General features: G+C 44.2%; 1 protein-coding gene across 7 annotated transcripts in view; it reads left to right on the top strand.

Annotated features, from left to right (window-relative positions):
- The first annotated feature begins 6 nt into the window (after window positions 1-6).
- Window positions 7-21,539, top strand: part of MTSS1 (MTSS1, I-BAR domain containing) — a 120,947-nt gene continuing 99,414 nt past the window's right edge. For all 7 annotated transcript variants that reach the window (XM_026079931.1, XM_026079933.1, XM_026079930.1 and 4 more), the window contains exons 1-3: window positions 7-124; window positions 13,760-13,821; window positions 16,496-16,569. In XM_026079931.1, the coding sequence (XP_025935716.1) occupies window positions 53-124; window positions 13,760-13,821; window positions 16,496-16,569 (208 nt within the window). In that variant the 5' untranslated portion in view covers window positions 7-52. The remainder of the gene's footprint in view (window positions 125-13,759; window positions 13,822-16,495; window positions 16,570-21,539) is intronic.

Here is a 21,539-nt window from a genome sequence, read left to right as displayed (position 1 = left end):
GTAGCCGAGCAGCGCAGTCGCCGCGGTTTCGGCGTGCCCCGGAGCCGGGAAGATGGAGGCGGTGATAGAGAAGGAGTGCAGCGCGCTCGGGGGGCTCTTCCAGACCATCATCAGCGACATGAAGGTACGGGGGGGGGCGGGCGGGGGGCGACGCGGGCCGCTGGGAAGCGGCTCCCCGGGGGCTGCGGGCGAGGTGGCCCCGGCCACCGCCTCGCCCTCCCGCTTGCCCCCGCCGAGGGGTGCGAGCTGTCACCTTGTGTTTCCAAACCTGGTGCCTTTATTATTACTATTATTATTATCGCTATTTATCATGATGATTATTTTTTCCTTTTTCACCTTCCCCCCCCCCCTTTTTTCCCATCGTTTCGCCCCGTGCCAGCGCTGCCCGGCGGGGATGCACGCAGGGGCTGGGTTGGTGAAGCTGTGGGGTGCAGCCAGCAAGGGCACAATTAAAAAAAATAAAAATAAGTAAATAAATAAAACGAAGATTTTCTTCCTGGAGATGCTCAGAAGTTGCGGCGCGCCTGGAGGGCGAGCGCTGCAGGGAGCGTTCTGCGCGACGGCCCCCGTGCTGGCTGCGCTCTCGTCGGTGGCGTTGGGTTTATCCGATGGGTAAACGCAACGGTCTCGCGTTCCCGGCTCCCTCCGCTCGCCCAAACCCCCCAGACCCCTTGGGCCGCGGTGCTGTGGAGCGAGGACCTCCGAATGCCCCCGTGGCAGCGAGGCAGCGTTCCTGCGGGGTTTTCTCTGGTTTTTAGGGTTTTCTCCACCCTTGGCTGGTGGAAAGCAGTAGCGTGGGAGGGCTGTTTTGCTGGTGCCCCCGGGAGCAAGGGGGCCTGGCCGGCCTGGCACCGCTGCCCGGCACCGCTGGAGTCGTGGCGGAGGGTCGCGGGAGGCCAGAGGCCGGCGGCGGAGCGCAGGTGAGCTCACGGCTTCCCTGGCGCTTTGGGGCGGGGAGGAGAAGCTGCCGGTGCTGGAAGTTATTTTTTGGCAAGGGCTCGCATGCACTTTAGACAGATGTCTAGGAGACATTTAATTAAAAGCGTGGCTTGTCGAGAGCGGGCAGCTTGCGGAGAGGAGGGGGAGCGCGGGTGCGCGTCTGGCAGGAGGATGCTGCAGTCCTCGCCGTGGTGGTCTCCGTGCCGTCATTCTCCTTTTATTTTTTACTAACTACGCTCTGAAATAAAGCAACCAAAAAAACCCCCCAAAACAGGAAACAGTCACAAATCCTGGAATCGTTTTCAGTGCTCTGTGCGAGGAGCATGCAGGAGATGTTCTGCTCCAGAAGAAGCGTGTGGTTTGGGATTTCAGGGCAGGAGGACAGGGAGTGTGTTCGTTCTGCTGCTTTTCTCTAAGTGATAACGTTTCCCTGCTCTTGAGCAAATGAATCTTTGGCACGTTGATTTTTCTTGTGCATCACTCCTTGCATGGGAATGTTGCCCATCCAAACTGGGTTGATAGGCGCTTATGGAAATGGACACAGCTGTGATTTTTTCTTTTTTTTATTTCCTCATAGTAGTGGAACTTGTTTTGTGAACTGCAGATTGCGGAGGCATTGTATGGGGTGGGTGGGTTTGGAGCACGTCGCAATTCCTTAGCAGCCTGGTGGTGGTTAAAATTAAAAATTAAAAAAAAAAAAAAGGAAAAAAAATCTGCTCATTGTTTAGCACCAGTAGAACAAATAAATTGGACCAGCACTTTTGTTTGCTGCAGCTGATGCCATATGGCTGATGAGCTACACTGGAATCGTTTGTGAATTGTGCACAAAGGGCAGTGCCGGTTTCTTTAAAAAAAAAAAAAAAAAAAAAAAGTAACTATTCTATAACAGCCACCCAGAACCTTTCAGCTAGTCGTACCTTTAGTAGTAAAGTGAAAATTAGCATTTTAAGCGCTGCTGCGTGCAGCCGGGTCTGTGTGGGCAGGTTCTGGCAGATCCTTGAGGCTCGGTGCCGGGGTCTGCCCACACATACCCAAGCGCGCTGTCGATGCCCGTTCCTCGTAACAGCCTGTGATCAAGGTCCCAAATGCCCTGCAGTGCTGAGGGGTTTGCTGCAGAATCCGCCTCTTCTTCTTCTTTTTTTTTTTATAAACTAAATAATTTGGACCTTCTTTTTATCATATGTATTGCTCTCCCTCCAACTTAATACTAAAGGCAGTGGGGTTAGTCAACACTGTATTAGAAGTACTCTGAAGTGTTGCCAGTGGATGCAGGTAGGTGCCACAGCTGAGGTGAGGGCGATAGTGTGTGTGGACTGATTTTCTTCTTTGTTCAGAGTAATAAATCGTTCAGGTGCTCCTGTCATTAATTTTGAGCTCTCTTTGGTGTTGACGAAGTTACAGAAACTGGAATTGTTCAGAGCAACGCGACTGCTTCTAGTTTTCTGAGGAGTGTGTTAACTTTGAAGCCTAATGAGGACTATATACACCAACGTGATTAATATATCGCGTTTTGATATCAAGATTATTTTTTGTTGGCTGCAGTCCCTCAAACTGCCTGTAAATTTTTCTCTAGAAACCCCAAATATCTGTCCACTCTTCTACCACAATATAGTTATGTAATCAATACTCAACAAAACAAGCTCCAAAATAATTAAGTTTAAAGCTAAGTGATGTGGAGAACACTATGTTACTGAGTTAAGTGTAAAAATGAGTAACAAACAGTACATCTGTACAGCAACTTCAGGTACACCTGGAGCTTCAGTTTCCCAACAAGGAAATCCATATCTTCCATGTGAAATGAGGGTCGAATTTGTTATGTACTGTATAGAGCACATCTGGACCGAATTGTTTGTGGCAGGTTCACAGCTGGAATTGTACTTGGCAGGTGTGTGCTAGAACTGGGCTTTGATGCTCTGACATTTCCAGATCAGATGAAAGAATCACGAAGACGGGAGAAAAGTCTGGCCGCCCCGGGGGTTTGTCCGTTCCCAAAGTGCTGGTGTCCCCTGTGATACCTCCTCAAGTATGTCGTATTTGTAATTTGTTATACACTTATGCAAGATCTTTTTCAAAGTGGTTGACGTTTATTAAAACAACAACAAAAAACCCACAGGTACCCTGGCAGGAGCAGTTTTGAACGTTGTATTCTAACGTTGTGCGGTTTCTCTTTGACCGCGACATCCTTTCTGTAGCTCCTCACGGGAAGAGCGCGTTAGATCCCGCTGGATTGTAGTGCGTTTCTGGCAGCCGGGAAACGAGATGCCGTAATGTGCTGTTAACGTCAGTATTTCTTGTAGCGTGAAGCAAATCTGTGCAGATGACTTTTTGGGAGGACCTTTTGAGTATGGTTTTCGGAAGATGTTGTCTTTTCATGCAGAGAGTATTCTCTTTAATGCTGCTTTTCCTTTTGAGCCCTAATCCTGTGTTCCTGTTAGTCGCATCCTTCTCTGCTATCTTGAAGGAAAAAGAAAAGGAGGAAAACGCGTTTGGAAACACTGAAATTAGCAGCATTTGAGGTTCACCATTTGCTTGATGCCATTGCTTTCCCTCTTCACGTGCTCTTCGTTCGTCAGCACGTGTTTTGGCAGGGCAGGGGCTTGCTGTATGCGTACAGCACTGACGCAGCCAGGCGGGAATACAAATAAAGAGCAGTCAGGCCTGCACAAGTCTCCTGGGGCTTTACTTACGCTGGTTTTAACTCATTTTTAATGGATCTGGTGAGGACTACCAGTTGGTCTCATTCCTCTCGCTGCGTGTGAGGGACGTGCAGATATGAGAAGGGCTCCAAGCTTCGTCCCATTGGTGAACAAGAAGGAAAGTTCCCACACAAGGAGTGAAAATTTAGAGGGTAGCTACAGGCAGGGATGTTGTCTTTTTAATTTTTTAGTGTGTGCACCTTATTTATAATCTTCTAGCTGAAATCTCAGTAACATCAACCCTTTGCTTTTGGTGGTTACTGCTGTTTTAATGTTCAGAAAGAGGTGGACCCTCTCCTTCTGCCCATTGCAACTGGTGAGCTCTTCTGGGCAAGAACACAGTGCGCCTTTTCTTTCAGCCTTTCAAAGCTGTCGGTCTTGGAGAGAAAGCAAAAGAGAGAGAACGTACAGTGACGGGCATAGGAAATATTTCCATTTTTGCAGTCTCTTACCTACCTTTAGGATGTGACTGGTGATAAATAGCTTTTTCATCTTGCTTTTTGTGGAAGATGGAGCTGGCGGTGGTCACATCAAGGATTAAGAGCCATTTGATAAGTAGGGCTGATTTGCTGGTGAGGGATGGCCTTGTGCTTGTCAGAAAAACAATATAAAGTGAGCAGGGAAAGATCTTTGTTAGAAGAAATAAAATGCTGAGCCAGTTACTCCTGCAAGTTCAGCCGCAAGTCCTCTGCGTTCAGATGAATCCAAGGGACCGCCTGCACGCGTCAGAGAACCTGGCAAATTTGTGTTACTCTGACATGTAGTAATATGACAGCTCTTCTCCAGCTCTGTTTTATTTGAAGCTTGGGGTCTCTCTGGAGATGAGGAATGTTAAGTTCAGTAACTTTAAGGTCTAGTTTCATCCAGCTGTTAAAGATGGTAACCAGTGTAAGAAAAAAAGTTAAATGTGCAGTGTGCAGGTACAGGCTTGGAGTCTTTGTCTCCCATGGGTGCTGTATTGCACTGGCGTATCCTTTTCATGACAATCCTTAGGAAAAGTGGTTATTCCAAATCTAGAAAATCTGCATTTTTTTCCCTCCCCCCCAAAAGCATGAAATGACTTAATTTCTGCTCCATGCAGCTGAACATTTTTTTCTCAAAATTTGTTTTAAAGGTTTTACCACCAACATATTTGGTGCCTAGCTAGTTGCACTGATTTACCCCTGCTGCCTGCCAGCAGCCTGCTTGCCCAAACAGTTAGTTTGCTTACACAGAAATTCCTTGCCCTCTCTACACAGCTGCGCTATCTTTCTGTAAACATCTTTAAGGGTGGAGGGAGTAACGTGCTGCAAAGATTGAGCAGGAGGATGCAGGAAGAGAGCTACTGATGCCTGCTTAAATGTGGGGGCTCCATACAGCCAGTAAAATGATTATTTTGGGGGACACATTCTTTCTTGATCCAAACAGTCTTGTGTGAGCCCTGACAATTTATACAACCGAGGAGCATTTGCTGTTTAAATGTGTACGAGGCTGGTTTGTTTTTCTGGCATACTGGGGACAGGAGTTTTTCATGTCTTTGAAAAGTATGCCTTTTGGATCTGGCAGGATGCCAACGGCTGTATAATAGGGTTTGCAATGCTGTAAGTGTCGAAAGGATTGTGCGGGGCTGCATAAAGCAGTTGGCTGAACAAATCTGGGAGGACAAGAAGTCTGTGTAAACCAGCACTGAGCCTGTCATAATACGTACCAAAGGGTGATATTCCCAAAGGGTTTGCTGCTTCCTCGGTTCTGAGCTTGTGGCAGATGCCCCAAAATCTTCAGTACAGAATGGCAAGAAAAGTTTTGCTTTGTAGGTATGTCTTCTCAAAGTCCGGAAGTCGCTACAGTTGGCGTATTCCTGTGTGTCTGTAAATAGTATCTTCTGCTCAACAGCCTGTGTGTTTTCAGCCTCTGAAAAACATCTCTCATGTCCATGGTCTACCCAGAGGTATTGAAGAGGAATGGAAAGGATTACATGATGTAGATCAGAATAGAAACTGTGCTTAAAAAGTACAGTTTGGTCTACTTTTTGGTCTACTTCAAAGCACACAAAGATGGGTACAGATGGTTTTGACTTAGTACCACAAAGAGGCTGCTGTAGAAGTGCATTTGCCTCCTCGAGGGTGTGTTTTCCAATTCAAAATTAGGTCTGCCTTGATGCTGCAAGGTGCTGAGCACTGCCCGGTGCACTAGTATCTGAGCTGACCTTTAAGTATGTTGATTAACTCCTTCCTCCAGGGCTGAAATAGCTTGAATGCTGAGCTGTTTCGCAGGATTGGAGACAAAATGTCTGGTAGCTTTGTGGTTAGGACCATAACAGCTTTCATCTTCAAAGTGCTCTGGAAGTGTGTGACTTAGCTCCTAAGAATGGTTCCTATTTTGCAGAAAGGCAAGATATGGCTGCAGGTTTGGTGACTCCTGCTCCTTTCCCCTAGGACAAGAAGGAGCTGAGTGCATCTAGAGCACAGAGCTAATGAGGGGATGCTCTTCAGCTCCCAGTGTAATACCTGCTTCTGTACACACACGCACATCACTTTACTTTGTTGTTGCCGCTTAAGACGCATTGCTGTTTCCCCGTGATAACCCCTTGTTTGCAGGCAGAACAGATGACGTCTACAAATGAATGATCAACACTCAACACAAGGGTGTTCGATTCCTCTTCTGTAACCGAAATTATGGGGCCTCTCTAACTGGAGAAGTGTGATTGGAGCATCTTAATCACAGGGTGGTAGATTACGAAGAATTCGTCTGTCTTGTGCTGTGAGGCTGTGCGTTAGCTTAGCGTTTTTCGCTGTACTGGTCAACAAGTAGGTAGCATAATAGTGTTGTGAGGTTTATTTTAATTCTAGGATGCTAGCTGGTGTACAAACAGGGTGTCATAAATTGTCCTGCATAGTTTAAAAAAAGTACGCTTGCATGAATTAACTTGTGCATGCTGATATTGTTGGTGTGTGCAATGGTAGCCATGATTGTGTAACTGGAGGAATTTGATTTATGGTATAAAAAGGATCAGATTCTTTTCCTTCCGTTTTTTTTCTTCTCCGTAAACTGCCACTAGGCTTCTAACCCAAGCTTGAGGTTTGTTTGTCATGTAAGTCAGGTATGTGCTGTTTAATATCAGTAAAGTCCTTTGTGTAGTGGCTTAATAGTTGTGGCCAATTTGGGACTTTCATTAATGAAATCTTGTGATGAGATGCTTCCTAAACCAAATTGTCTGCGATCAAGCCAAAGTGTGTAACTTGGTGCTGGAAAATGATGTTGTTTCTTTTCTCATGAGCAAAATGGTGAGAAAATAGCCTATGATAAGCGTAGTTGCACTTTATCAATTTCGGTACTTTCCAGACAGTAAAGCACTAAACTTTGCAGCCTGGTTGCTGCCTTTTTCCATGCGAGGTAGTTCTGGAGACTGCGGTCAACTTGGACACTTGTGCTCTGGGACCAGAGACTGCCTGTTCTTGGCTCCTGGAGATCATTTTGCCTGTTGGTGTGATGGAGATTGCTGAGACCAGCAACAGACACTTAGAAAAGGATTTCTCCTGCTTCTGCAGAGGTTTGGGGAGAAGTGATCAAACCCCAGGGGTGGTAGTGGAGGTACCAGCACAACGCTCTGAGCTCTGCACCATATAGGCATTAACTTGAATGAGTGCCTCTCAGTATTTTAATTATCTGAGTTTTGATCCAGCTGAAATATTGTGGGTTTATAAAATAGCTGCTGAATACGCACGGTGGCCACTTAATGATTCAGTGGATGAAAGGCAGTATTGATGAGTCTCTGAGGAGAAATCTGCTATTCAGGCTTGCAGGCTTCTTTAGACCTGAAGGGAGGAACATGGAACTAAATGCTTCCTCTGGAAGACAACTTCATGTCCAGCTTGTTTAACGTAGCACGGGATAAAAGGTTCCCCAGAAGCTGTGACTAGTGGTGTCCGTCCCCCCCCCCCAATAACTTCCGGTGTTTAGAGAGAGGGAGAATGGATSTTTATGCATGCTACATTTTTCTCACAGTCTGACTATAACTTTTTTGTTTGCTAATTACCCAATCTGGTTTGGGTTTCAACCACAATGTGGCTGCTTTGGGGCCAAGTTTTTGTGTCTCAGATTTACTGGGAAACTGGGCTGCGGGTGACGTAGGTTTGACATGGGGCTTTACTGGCTGAGCAAGCAGGCACCCTCGTGGGGTTGTAAGCCGGGGCGCTGTGCAGGCTTAGTAAATACCTAATACTGACATTAAAAAATAAAATAAATATAAAAATAAATACTTAGTCTAATAAGCACCTCCTTGCTAGTAGGTGCTGCATTTCAGAGGTTGGGGAACTGATCCTTCCTTAAAGTTCCTCAAGTGGTTTTGGGAAAAGAAATAACTGATGTGTCTCTGCTTTTTCCTGGTGGGGGGGTATATCCTCTTCTGCAGTTTTCTGATCAGATCTTTGTCTTGATTTATCAAGACATTATGCCATTACCCATATCCTATGGTAGTGTTTTCACAGTGTTTCATGCTCTGTTTAGACTGAAAACCAAAGAGTTTTGAAAATACTAAACAAGGATGGTCTGTGATGCATAGAAGAAATATCTAATTGACTGAGGTTTTTTTGTTTATAGCATGTGAAGTGTCTTCAGTAGTGTTTTTGTACTGACACGAGACTTTGCTTTTAACTATTCTTTCTTTTTGTTCCTGAAGGGTAGTTACAGGTTAAATAACATCTTAATCTGATCTTTGACTTGCTTTTACTTTCACTTGTATGCGGTCTAATCTGTCAGACCTGGAGTTCTCACCTGTCTCCTCCCCTTCCATTTGGTAACRTGTGTCCTGCTTTTGTTGGGAAATCCAGTGAACTTGATGTCTTTTGCTCTTAATGATTCTTCATTCCTGGCCCAGCACGGGTTCTGCATGAGTCAGGAGTCTCTTCTGCTGCTAAAGCTAGGCCCTAAGTTCCCTTAAGCGTGGCAATATCCTTAGCTTAGAAATACAGAAGGGACTTGGCAGTCATGTAGCCCCTTTCCTTGTGTTTTGGCAGTACTGTGTTTTCCTAGAATATCCCTATGGATGTGTTACTTCTTATTAAAGACCTGACCTTTCAAAGTTCAACTGTTCTTTTCCTTGGATGTTAGGAAGAATTGTCCAATCTGAAACTTCTTTGCTGCAAGTAAAAGTAAGGTGATGTTCATTTTCTCCCCACCTGTGTCTTTCAAGAGCTTTCATGGCTTAATAAAGGCCTGGGCAGCCCAATTCTTCAGCTGGAAATTGTGTGAACTCTGCAGATCGTATGGAGAAGTGTATTAGCCTTGGGTAGTACTTTGTAACTCCTGCAATTACGTCTSGCCAAGTGCCCTTTTCCCTAGCTGACTACCAACGATTTCAGAAAAGAGAAGAGCTTGCAGTGCAAGATGTTAGCAGGATGGGGAAATGGATTTGTCAACCRTTGCGTCTTGCCACGTGTTGAGACATCTGTGCCCGGAAGCCTTTTTTCAGGCTGTCAGTGTTTTCCTGTCCCCTTCCCCTCTGCTTTTTCCTGTTTTGCCTGCTGAGGGCTCCCTGGAAAAGTGATAGTCTCCATGTGAAAGCTGTAGCTGTTCATCCAGGTCATTTTTTTGTTTGTAACATCTGTGAGTTTGTGTGGTGTCCAACACCATGAACGTCTCTTTGCTAGTTGGAGGTAGCGTAGTGAATGGCACTGAAATGAAACATTCGTAATAATCCTTGTGATTTGGATAGATGATAAGCTATATGATTTCCGTAGCTGCACAACTAGACTAAGGTGGAAAAGTGCCTTTTTTTCCTTTTTATTGAAGTCCGTAGATAGTCATTGTTCAGCACCCATCTGGCAGCGGTGCAGTAAAACCAGAGCACTGCCCGCTTTGTCCCTTCCTCTCCTACCTACCTCCCTGCGGTAGCAGCCAGATTTGGTTTCTCCATCTGCCTTAGCCCCCAAAGTTGAGGTGGGCCGTTGCTGTGAGCCGCTCGCACTGCCCTTGGAGCTGGTTTCCCAGGCAGAGCTGATGATAGGGCTGACGGGTCTTTTTGGTGAGCGAAAGCACTTAAAAACACTTGATGGTGTCCTTTTAAAAGATGAGATGCATCTCGTCTCTGGGAGTTGGGCTGTGTGGAGTAAGTTATTGAAGGAGGGAAGCGTCTTTCCACTTAATGGAGAAAACGGAAGGATCGTCATTAGCGGGGCTGATAGAGCAGTTTTAAACTGTCAAGGCTGCTGATACTCAAGTTGTAATCTCAAATAAATATAGCAATCTGGGTTCCTATTCTTGCCATTAGATGTTAATCAATAACAGTCTCGGTAAATACGATGCTTTGCTGCCCTTGCTTTATTGAGAAACCGCTGAGTTTCGCTTCTGGGTCTCCGCTCGTGCCTGTTGCGCGATGGTGGCCCCAAAGGAAAGGAGAAGCAGACCTGAATGCATCTGTTGTAGAGCTGCGTTTGTGCTGGGCCGCCAAAACCAGGCTCCCAGCTGGAGCGTGGCTGGGCCCTCGGGTCGGGTGACGCATCACCTATAAACCACCTAATTAAGCAGTCGGGGCTGATAGCGGCGTGCTGCAGCCGGCCGGCGCCGTGATRGACGGGCGGGTGGCGGTGGGGCGCTGCCGGGCGAGGAGGGACTTCACGGCCTTGCTGCCTCGGCGTGGTGCAATGGTAGACACGTCTGTTTTGCAGGAAAGGACATCCCGTGCCGGCCGTTTGACGGTGAGGAAATAATTAGGCACGATGTTACTTTGGGGGAAATAGTCCATTGAACCATGCGAACAAACCGGCATCGTGGCTGGTTTCTATTTTAACCTGTGAGAAGCCAAGTAGAGGATTTGGGACCCAGATTCTCGTAGCAACTCTTCCTGCGAGGTTTTCTTAGCTCTGAGCAGGGGTGAAAGGTAAAGGAAGGCTGCTGCCTTTACAGATAGCACTGAGGCCTCAATAACCCTGACGTTTGAAGGGGGAAAAATCGATTTCCTTTATCAGCTATTTGAAATCAGAAGCTGCAGAAGGCGCAGAGCAAGAGTTGGGAAACATCACAGTATTTTTAAACACGTTACTACTCTTCCAAAAGCAGCTTTACTTCACACACAGATTTTTTTTTTTTTTTAGTCAAGGACAGTGTATTCTACCTTTTTTTTCTTCTTTTAATTGAAAGAGTAATGCATGTTAAATTGAGGTGTAAGTTTTATGGCTATTTTAGTGTGTGGTTTCCACCACCGTTGTATTTTTCTCCTTAGCCACTGTGTACAAAAGGAAGCACCGTTATTCCAGCGGTGTAGATGAGAAATGGAGTGACAGAGGGGCTGCCTTGGTCAAGGTGACATGCAGGGAGGCCTTGGAGAGGGAACACCCCCAGGTTACGGGAGTCTTGCGCTATTTACAGAACTGGCTTCGTTCTTGGATTGTGTCATCTTCTCGGCTTGTCCCTGCAAGCATCACTAAATGGCTTCCTTGCTTGCCAGGTGCTGGAGATGATATAAAAACCTATTACTAGGTCATGTAAAGTGGTAGATGACGTTGTGCACTTCTGCTCTTGGTGGGGATCGAGGGTTTTTGGTTTTAGCAAGGATATGCTGGTGAAAATGTTTTTTTGGAATAGCTCAAACGGAACAAACGGCTCGAATGGGATCAACAATTTGTGTGCAAGACTCGAATTCTGTGTTATGGAGAGAGAGATGAAGGACTTGCTGACTTGGCTCCAAAAGGGAAAAGCACCCAGCAAATTCTACTGGGACACAGATAAAATAAAAACACATTTTTTAATTTTCAGCTAAGTTTATAGGAGAGAAGCCAGAGAGAAAACAGCAAGGTATTGCAGGCTGAAGAGATTATACAGGCATTCATGTGTTTGATGGAAAACTGCTGAAAAGTGTTTTTTCTCCATTGAAAGACATGAGATCTTTTAAATATGACAGAATTAACAAACGGCTGGGTTTTTCCTCTGTTTGAAATGAGATCAGCTGCTTTTGGGCCAGCATAGGAATGTCCACGTGAAGAGATTACATTGATTTTAATCAAACCAATTTAGCAACCAGTTCAAGTGAGCTGCTGCAGCTTGTTTACATAGGCTTGACTTAGAGAACAACATTTTTAAAGACAAAGAATAAACATGTAGAAATGCTAGGTGACTCTTCTGACTTTGACTTCTCTGTGGCCAGCGTGGCAAAGAAGTTTTCTTCCTGAGCTATGTTTTGATAGCACTGTCCTAAGTTTTGCAGTGAAGCAAGGTTGGTGTCAGTCTCCTGCGTGCCATCAGGCACCGTTAGCAGGATAATACGCCACCGAGATGGAAACGTAGTCGGGCTGCTGTGGTCTCCTGCGCTTGTCAGCTTGCATTTTGCTGGAGAACCGGGTAAAGCCTTAGGCCCTGCTGTTAATTGTTGGTGCTTTCAGGGCTCCTGGCGTCTGTATGCATAATGCATGGCCGGCATGCGGGCAGACGCTGAAATGCCAGCAGCGACTGTTGGGAGAGATGGGGTTCAGAGCCATGGATTTTAGTAAGGCTAATAGGTTTAGGGAAATGGCATTTTTCAACTAATTGGTGCGTTTCTTCTGTCTTTTAAATGGCTGACAATCCTCACTTAGCACAAAGCACTTTATGTTCAGGCTCTTCCCACCCTGACAAATGCTATCCTCTCTCCCCCTTCTCCCTAGCGTGCAGGCATAATGAGGTTTTAGGGCAACCTGGTTTACATTACTTTGAATGACTTTTCAGTAATTTTTTTTTTTTTTTTTAAGAGTGCCAGTTAGCGCCCTAGGCAGTGCCCCGCGGTAGGGGCGGTAGCGATGCAAGCTTCTGCACCTAGGTCTGCCATGGCGCTGCCCAAGCCCCTTCGGGCAACAGGGAGGCGAGGTGCCACGCACCCGAATTAATTGTTTCGCACAAAGCGAGATGCGGGCTCTCGTCGTGGTAGTGAGAGCGATGGATTTCATTTTTCTTAAAAACAGGAGCAGCACCTGTTAATCGGGGTGGATGGAGTTTGCTGCAAGCAACTGCAATTGCTTGCAGCCTCTTCCAGGCAGGCAGAGCGGTGGTAACGTTAGCCTTGAGGAGCTGCCTTATCTAGGTTTTATTGTGTCGTTGCTCTGGTAACAGCAAGTCTTATACCTTTATTAAAAGAAGCATGGATTTTTCTTTTTTTATTCTCTAGACTCCAATCAAAGGGAAGTTTCGAGGGTTCTTTCTGCCACCATTTTTAATGTTAACAGAAAATTTGCACTTACACTACAAGAGAGCAAGTTAACCTTTTTCGGGTCCAAAAGGATTAAAAAAAAAGCTTAAAAATCACCCCCCCCCAATTTTTTTTTTTTTTTTTTACTTTATCTTCTAAAGATCAGAAGATGACTTGGTGTCTATATTCTAAATGAAAATTGGCTGTTTAACACAATATAAAACGGGGAGGAGAAAAGTTCACAGGAAATTTGAAGGCGAGAGGAATTAAACCTTCTCAAAAACTTTGCGTGTTGTAAATGCCACGCTGCTTTACCAGCTTCAGTTGTGAAATTGGTTCCAAGGTCGTTGCGGACTATTTTGGCAGCAAGGCCTGCAGCTATAGGGCAGCTGTTGAGAAAGTTGGGCTCCTTATGGCGACTCTGCCTTTCCTGAGAGTGATTGCTCTGTTACCTTGAGACAGTGTTTGAGGTGGTCTCTTGGGCAACTCGGACCATTATCTTGGAGGCTTTTTGAAAAGAGGATGGGAGCTTGGAAATTGTGTAGAGAAATTCATATGTAGAGGAGGACAACTGGGATTCTGCCTTTGGGTGTTGGGAAGTTCTCGGTGCATGTTATTGCAATACCTCAGCACCCCACTTCTAATATGCTTATTTTTATTGTGCTTATCCAAAGTAAGGAGGTTCTTACTGCTGCTTCAGTTGAAATCCCTCTTCTCCCCCAGTGTATCTACTTGGGAAAACTGTAAAGGCTCCCCAGAGGACTTATTCTGTTATTTGGAATCAGAACTAGTTAAGTCCCATCTATCTGGAGCTGATGTTCAAAGACGTGACAGATAATTTGCTGGGAAAATATATTTTGGTGTTAATGGATGAAGTTTTAATAAACCAAGTCTTAGTTGTGCTTTTAGTTTCATATGAACGTTGAATCTGGGCTATCAAAGATTGAATGTCCAAATTAAGTATTCATTATTGTTTCCTTTTTTCTTGCAGGGAAGCTACCCAGTGTGGGAAGATTTTATAAATAAAGCTGGGAAGTTGCAGTCTCAGCTTCGGTAAGTTTTGTGTTGCACAGTCAAGATCCCCTCCAATTCTTTGTGTGTGCAAACAGTGTTAAGAAAATTAGATGCAACTTCCACCAGGATAATTTGCTTAGCATGTCCTAGTAAAATTTTGCATATTTCATATGTAACACCCATGTATGCATTTGCACATGCCACTGCTGCTGTTTTGATGTATTTTAGAAAAATACATAATTACCACCATAATAAAAAACATAAATTGAGCTAAATGGCCTAGATCCTGATGGAAAAAGATGGTTTATTGTTCAGTGAACATACACATTTGGAGTTAGCAGACATATGTTGTCCTTTTTATCAGCATAGAGTACAGCTGGTTTCTATTAAAAGAGGCCTCAAAACATTAAATAGAGTCTCCGGTAGTCTTAGCAACATTTTCTTCTGCCTTAAAAATTAAGGGAATTCCCATGCTGGATCGTTCACTTGTGTTCATTAAAGCTTACTTTATTGGGGGTTACTTTGCAAATGGCATTTTATATAACTTTCCACAGACTTCCCTTAATAAGCACCATACGTATCACATTGTGACCAATTTTGTTCCCTCTAGAATTCATTTGTRAAGTGTATTTCTGCTGATATGAATCCAAACTCCATTTCTTCACTGCTCTCCCCAAACCACAATCTCCACTAGGCTCCCTAGAGCATCAGCATTTTTTCACAGCAGCAGTGGTGGTAACAGGTATGGTTATTGGCAGGATATTTTGTGGTTCTGCATTGTTGTGAGCCATTTCTGAGGAAGCTATTGTTTAGGCTCATTTGTCCTAAACAGCTGGAACATGCTGTTCTGCTATGCCGTGTTTAAAATATCACACTTGCACATGGTTTGTCCTCTTCCAGAGATCCCATCCCATTGAGTGAGTGTGGAAAAAATAGAGGAGGTAGTAAAAGGAGGGAAATGTAGAACTTCCTTAGCCCTTTATACTATTTAAACATAGGTCTCCTGGGAAGGCACGAAAAATAATTTTATTTTCCAGTCCTGTGGTGTTGCATTCAGCACAGTGCTTTTCTAGCTACAGGAACGTGCAAGCAGACAGCTTGAAAGCCTGCGTTCAAGTATTCGCTCTTTACTTGCAGCTAGTGTGAGCTTTTTCCTGCTGGTTCATTTCTGTGTGCCCTGTCTGACAAAGGAGAGCAGATGTCACCTGAGCTGGAACCAGCTCCTCCTGTATCTTGTTACTAGAGAAATGGAACTTTGTTATTAGCAGTATAATTAATAATTAACAACATAGTACATGAATAACAGCATGACCCACAAGTTTGGAAGACTAAGTACACAAATACTGTTAAGGAAAATCCTGAAAAAAGATAACTGCTAATATTTAGCCCCAGAACTAGCTATCTGGAGAACTGTCAGGTTGTTTTGCCTGGGTATGTAGGGAGTCTTTATGCATCCTCTCAAGCACGTCCCCTCAAGCCTGATTTTGCAGTCAAATCTTGTGTGTGGTCACTAGGCCGGTTGTTATGCTGCCATTTGCGTCCTCCGTATTTTAGCACATTTGGAGCGAGACTTAGGTAAAATCTGACCTAGTGATGCAGTTCTGTGGTCCTTTCTGGCCATGGATCAGCTTTTCCTGAAGATCTCTTGGGCTCTCTGAGGATGCCAAGGAACTCTTGAAGCAAAGGACAAAGGTCTTCTTTCAGGATTTTGCTTGGAGAGACTGACTGTTACGGTGAGGGGAGGAAATCAGAATTACTGGTATAAAAGATGTGTAGAAACAGAACCACGAGCTAACYGTGGCGAGGGCACAGTAGTACTTTATCTGTAGAGCCCTGGCCTGGTTTCATTTAAATCGGGTCAACCAGACTGTACACCATCAGAAGTCTGGTACCAAGCTGAGGTGCTTAGGGGCTCTAAGGCCTACTTATTTAGAGCAGATGCATTGGAAAATTGGAACTCACGTTGGCTCTCCGCTTGAATAGATGTGTGATCTCCAAGCGTTTTTCACATCTAGAGGGAGAGGGAGGTTAGCGGGGCTGGCAGTTTGGACTGTAGGGTCTCCAAGATTGCTGGTGGACCTGTTGGGAGGAGGGTCGCTGCTTGGAGGAGCATGGGATCAGAAAGTTTCTTTTGAAGCAGGGAAGCTTTTTCCCTCATTCCCACTTGCTCGCAAACTCCAAAACAACCTGACTTCCAGGAAGTTATTTTCTATTGCAGAGGATGCTGATTGTCCTCAAATGAGAAATTCAGGAAAGCATTTGGTCAGGAAACTCGATAAAGGGAAGGTTCTGCATGCTTCTCCTTAAAATATATGTCCTCCTCGGAAACAGCGGTGGCTGTAATTTGTAGGCTAATGCGTGCAGTATAATGTGTGTTAGATTGGTTTTTTCATGTTTGACTACTTAATGTTAGTTCATCAGAGGGAATCAGCTAGAAGGGGAATGGCTGTGCTCTTTTGAAACAGCACCTGTCCCGTGCAATTCACTGCGCAGAATTAGCGGGGCTGCCGGCAAGTCCCCAGCCCTAACACAAAGCGAGGGAGAGATTAAGACATGAGGAGGGAGAAGGCTAAATTCAGACATAAAAGAGGATATTTTTTGTGGCCCCTGCAAGTTCACACTGGTATTCTTTATAAGCCTAAATGTTTTTGGCAATAATTAAATAGGCAGCAATGAGACACTGCTAATGTTTTGTTATCTGTATGCATTTCAGGACTACAGTAGTAGCAGCTGCTGCCTTTTTGGATGCCTTTCAGAAAGTGGCTGACATGGCTACTAATACACGTGGTAAGCAGATGTGTCAATATTGAGTTTAACAGAATGCTGTGTGGCTTATACCATTTGTCGTAATAAAAAAATAAAAAAGCCTAACTTGTTACTTTGACAAGCAGATCTGTGAGACATCTGTTAGATGGACTTGCACTTTGAAAAAGCAGCACGTGAAAAAGGAAATTATCTTTTCTTTACCAAAAAAAATGCTGGAAACCTGTAATTTAAATGTGTCATCAATCATGTGAACAGTTCTTAATTACCATCTGAATTATATGTTGATGAATAATATTTTAGAAAGCAGGATTTATTGAAATCTGTATTCACTGACACTTTTGTACCTTAAGTAAATGTAAAAGCTGTAAGGCTTGACGTTCAGCTGGCATAAATTAGTGTAGGGCTGCTGAAGATAGAACTGATACCAGCTGATGCTGTGGCCTTTGGGGTCTGTAGATAATAACAGTGGCCTGCACTTGTATTTTGGAGGAAAGTCTTCACTTGCCCTTCCCCTTTTTTTCTTTTCGAGTCTGACATTACTGGTAAAAATTAATTTTCCTGAGCTGTGGTCTTCTCTGGGTCACAGCGTAAGCTTGTCTGTGAGTAGGGAGGCCAACACAGTGCAGCTGGCAATCCTTCCAGACTGCTGAGTTGGAAGGAGACAAAAGGCTGCTCCATCGTGATGTTGGAGGCACAGCGGCCAAGGCATCGCATTCAGGTGTCCYGCCAGCGGTGGGGCATTCCCCGTCATCACTGTGTGCCGCAGGCTCTCATGGTGGAGAGCATTTCCAAAGGGAATGTATCAATGCTGAGCAAGTGGCTTTTGGTCACCTCTAAACTTAAAAGCTCTGGTTTTTATTTTATTTAGCCCTAGTATATCCTTGGCATTTGASTTGAAGGGTAAAAAAAGTAACCTCGCTAATGTGAAGAGTGTGCATTTTCATTATCAGTGTGTGAGCTAAGCCAGACTTCATTCCCCCCTGTTGCTGGCTAAGAGGAGTAGTAGCAGCTGCTGGAGCAAGTCTTAAACCATAGCATGAGTACAGAGAGCAATGGTGGTTTTCCTTTTTAAAGCTAATATTTATGTTCTGATAAGAAGTTCCTTCATTATATGTGTACCTTCTGTAAATTATGCAGCGTCTACTCATGTAAAATAATAAACACTGTAGAAAGTGGAATAAACTCAGGATGAGACCCAAGCCAGAACTTCAGTTGGGTTTCTGAAATGTCTTCCCTTTGAGCGTGCTCCCTTCTCTTTCCTCTTCCTCCTGCAAAGGCAAAAAAAACCCAACCAAAACCCTTCAGCCTTGTGTTGTGTCCTTGCCGTGCTGGCAGGGCTATAGGACTTGCATTCAGACACCAGAATGACGGCAATTCTCCTCCTTTCTGACAAAAATGGCTCGTGCAGGTTTTGAAGGGTATTTTGCTCTTTCTGCTGTGTTATTTGGAAGGGGTCCAGCGAGCGTTGTGTCTCCTCTCTTATCTCTTAGAGCGCATCCCTTACAAAAGGAGCTCTGTAAATCGCGGCCAGCCAAATGTGTATAGCTCCTCTGTTCTGTCTTTCTGCCTCCCGTGACTGGGAGAATAGAAGGGAATTTTGTTTTTATTTTTAGAAGCTGATGTTCTGGGCAAAGAATCAAAATGCCAAGCTTGTGGTGGTTCTGCTGTGCCTCCTAACCCAGCTTCCACTCCTGCCCTTTTGACTGTTAGCATGGAAGTAGTCTATTGCCTTGGAGCATCCTTGAGGTTTTGCACATGGGTCCTTCTAACAAATATAAATCCTTCCAGCTTATCCTGGATAGGGATAAAATTCTGGCCCAGTTGAAGTTGATGGCAAAACTCCTTATGACTTACTAGGGCAAGATTCATTTAAAAAAAAAAAAAAGTGTTTTTTGCTATTAGTATAAACAACCATCTTCAGAAAGCAAAACAAACCCAAACAAACCTGGTGTTTTTTCTTCTCTGGTGTGGGGATTTTAATGGGCTCTTAATTTTCCCTTTGAAGAGTTATCTAACTTGAAACAATTCTGTGCTAAATTCGGCCTGTTACTTTATAGAATATTTTTGGTTGTCTAATCAAACACCTGGGTTGGCTTCAAACTGTTTTGAGGGTGCTCAGTTAACCTGTTAACTGAAGTCAGCAAAGTTAATTTATAACCTTTAAGTTCTTGTGCAAGGGTGCATCTTCTTAAATACACATCCAAACGTTAAAGATAAACTATGAGAGCAGGAGATACACAAGAGTTGTGTAACGCTTCCCGTGGCAAAGGTAGAGAGGGCTGGTGCRTTTTGAGTCATAGCTATAGGTTGCCACTGCGTGAGCCTAATGCTGCTTTGGAGAACTTGATGCGAAAATGTTGGAACAGATGCCCATTTTGGTGTTGGCACCCTGTGGGATGATTGAAGTGTTGTAAAGCTGGGTGCTGTATTTTATTTGTAATAGCTCGTAGCTTTACTGAAAGTTGACGTGTTGTTTTAAGAGCCGGTGATGGAGCCGATGAAAGCGTTTGGTCAGTCAGCAGAAGCGCTCTCTGGCCGCTCTGTAATCTGTGCGCATCAGCATTAGCTTTCAAAGAAGAAAGTGTTTGCATGGCTGTACATGTCCGCACGCACGCAAGGAGGGAGGAGGAATACCTTTGCAGATACCAAGGGCGCAAGGATGAGTATGGAGAACCTATTGCCATCAGCTCCAGTCCTTGTGCCAGCTGATACCTTTCGCTGCCTCGTGTGCCTCTACCGCTTTTCTCCCTCCCGATGTGTCTTTCGTTCCATGTGGTCTGCTTCCTTCTAATTCTGTAACAGTAATGATATTACTTGACATTCGCATTCCCATCTGGAGCTCAAAGGGAGGGCGTAACAGGAGCTCTGCCTGTAGTAAAGCCAGGAGGTCGGATGAGCCAGGTAACCCGTACTTTGCCATATTTTCCTGACATCGTAGCTTTTGGGGTCAGAAAGGTTCCCACTGTGAAGTAGGCAGCGTATTCTCTCATTTCAGTATGCAGAGATAAATTTCCTGACCAATTCTAATCAGGATTTAATATGYATGTTTAGCTTTCTATCCATTCAGATATGTGTTAACCTACAGTTCAGTGTCTCTTTTTCCCTGAGTGTTAGTCAGTTCAATGCTTTTTGATGTCAGCCTGACATGGAAAAGTATGTGGAAAGTGGCCCTGAAGAGTCTGTTGCCAAAAGGTTTATTTCTGTGGGTCTGACAGTGTGAAAAAAGATCATCTGCTTGGGGCCCTCTGTTTTTGCTCAAGTTGCACTGCTGAAGATCACTGTTTCATTGTAATGGATGAAAGATATTAATGTTTACAGAAATTAAACCCTGGGTTTTCCGCCATGCTCAAAATCCGTTTAACAGTTCCTGATGAAATTCTTGGGTGGTGGGGTAAGATGGCTTACCAGTTTAATTGTGAATGTGCTTTTAGAAAGTTTATCCTAAGCCCCCAAAGGGAGGGTGATAACTTACATTTTCTTACCCAGCAATCAACAGGCAAAGCAAAATGGAGAGGAAAAAGTAAACCTCCAAAAGCTTTTTCTCCCTCTGGACTGTTCATATAGTCATCCTGTTTTCCTCAGCAGTTGGACTCTTGCTAGAAGGACAAGTATCCAAGCACCTGAATTAAATTTTTTTATATACATGCATATAAAAATATAATATACACACACACACCCCAAAAAAGGTTGTTAAAAAATAATGCATTGTGGGAAAGAAAAATAACTTCATTTCCAGGGTTTTTTTGTTTGGTTGTGTTTTTTTTTTTTTTTTTTTTTTTTTTTTTTTTTTTTATATTTCTCTAATAATGCAAGTTATGTAGCAGCATGTGCTGTTTGGTGGTAACAGAGATTTAAAAAAAAATGAAATTACTTCAGAAATGTTTTGACTTTGGAGTTCTCATAACATGTACATGTCTATCTAGCAGTTTGTATTCTTCAGACTTTGCTCGATGTCCAGCCTGGCAGAACTCATTAGTCTGTAGTGGAATCTAGTTTTATTTCTCACTATATTACTTAAGAGAATACTGTTAAGAAAGAAACTGAAGTAATTTAAACCTAGACTTTGAAACTCACAAAATTTGAACAGAGATGCTGCAGTCTACCTATAAACCTCAATGAAGTTTTGCTTTTGGGGAGGTTTATGCTTGTGAGTTTTAATTTGGGGTTTTTGTCACATGGCTTAAGGCTTTCACTGTTTGAGATCTTGAATGTTTTTATTTGCATCAATTCTGACTGAGGCAGGAAAGACAAATTTATATCTGAGAAAGCAGGTGAGGAGTAACTATTCTCCTTGTGTTATGAGGGACATTAATGCTAAGGCATACACACTTCTTTATATCTATTTAATATACTGTCAGCCACTTCCGTAAAACAAGCAATCTTGCCTACATGCTTTTTCACAGGTGTAAATTAAAACTTATGGAAAGATGATCTAAAAGCTTTGATTTACCCTGAAGCTTAAAATTGATTTTCAAAGTGCAATTTTTAATGAGGCAGCTGATATCCACTCTTGTGGGTTTTTTGGTTTTCATATTGAAGTGTTTTACATATACATAGGCGTGTTTGATATTAGCAGGCTAATTAAATTATTTTTAAGAGATGTATCACACAGAGCTTTCTGTGGCCAGTTGGATTCGATGGATCGTAATGCTGTTTGAGGTTGCCTTGTTCCAACTTGGCAAGCCCTACTAGAGGTATGTTTTCCCCACCTTTGGTAACTTTGACATCTGTGATGCTGCTTGGCGCTATTTATGCTTTCCACCTCTTTCACTTTACGGATGTCAGTGAGGACTTGGAGGCAATGCTGAGCTTTAAGATGCTGCGGAAAAGAGCTGGAGGAGATTGCAGCTGAGGGGCCCGAGGGTTTGAGGGCAGGGAGGGGACAGCCATGGATGGCCAGCCAGCTGTGAAGTGACACTGCGCAGAGCTGGAAGGGAAACCCAGCCCCAGCCTGCACAGCACAGGGCAGCGGCAGGGCAACAAAACCAGCA

Source organism: Apteryx rowi, unplaced genomic scaffold, assembly GCF_003343035.1.
Source record: "Apteryx rowi isolate R43461 unplaced genomic scaffold, aptRow1 scaffold_505, whole genome shotgun sequence".
In the NCBI taxonomy this organism is placed as follows: domain Eukaryota; kingdom Metazoa; phylum Chordata; class Aves; order Apterygiformes; family Apterygidae; genus Apteryx; species Apteryx rowi.
Note: the sequence above shows the minus strand (reverse complement) of the source record. Positions and strands in the feature narration are given on the sequence as shown.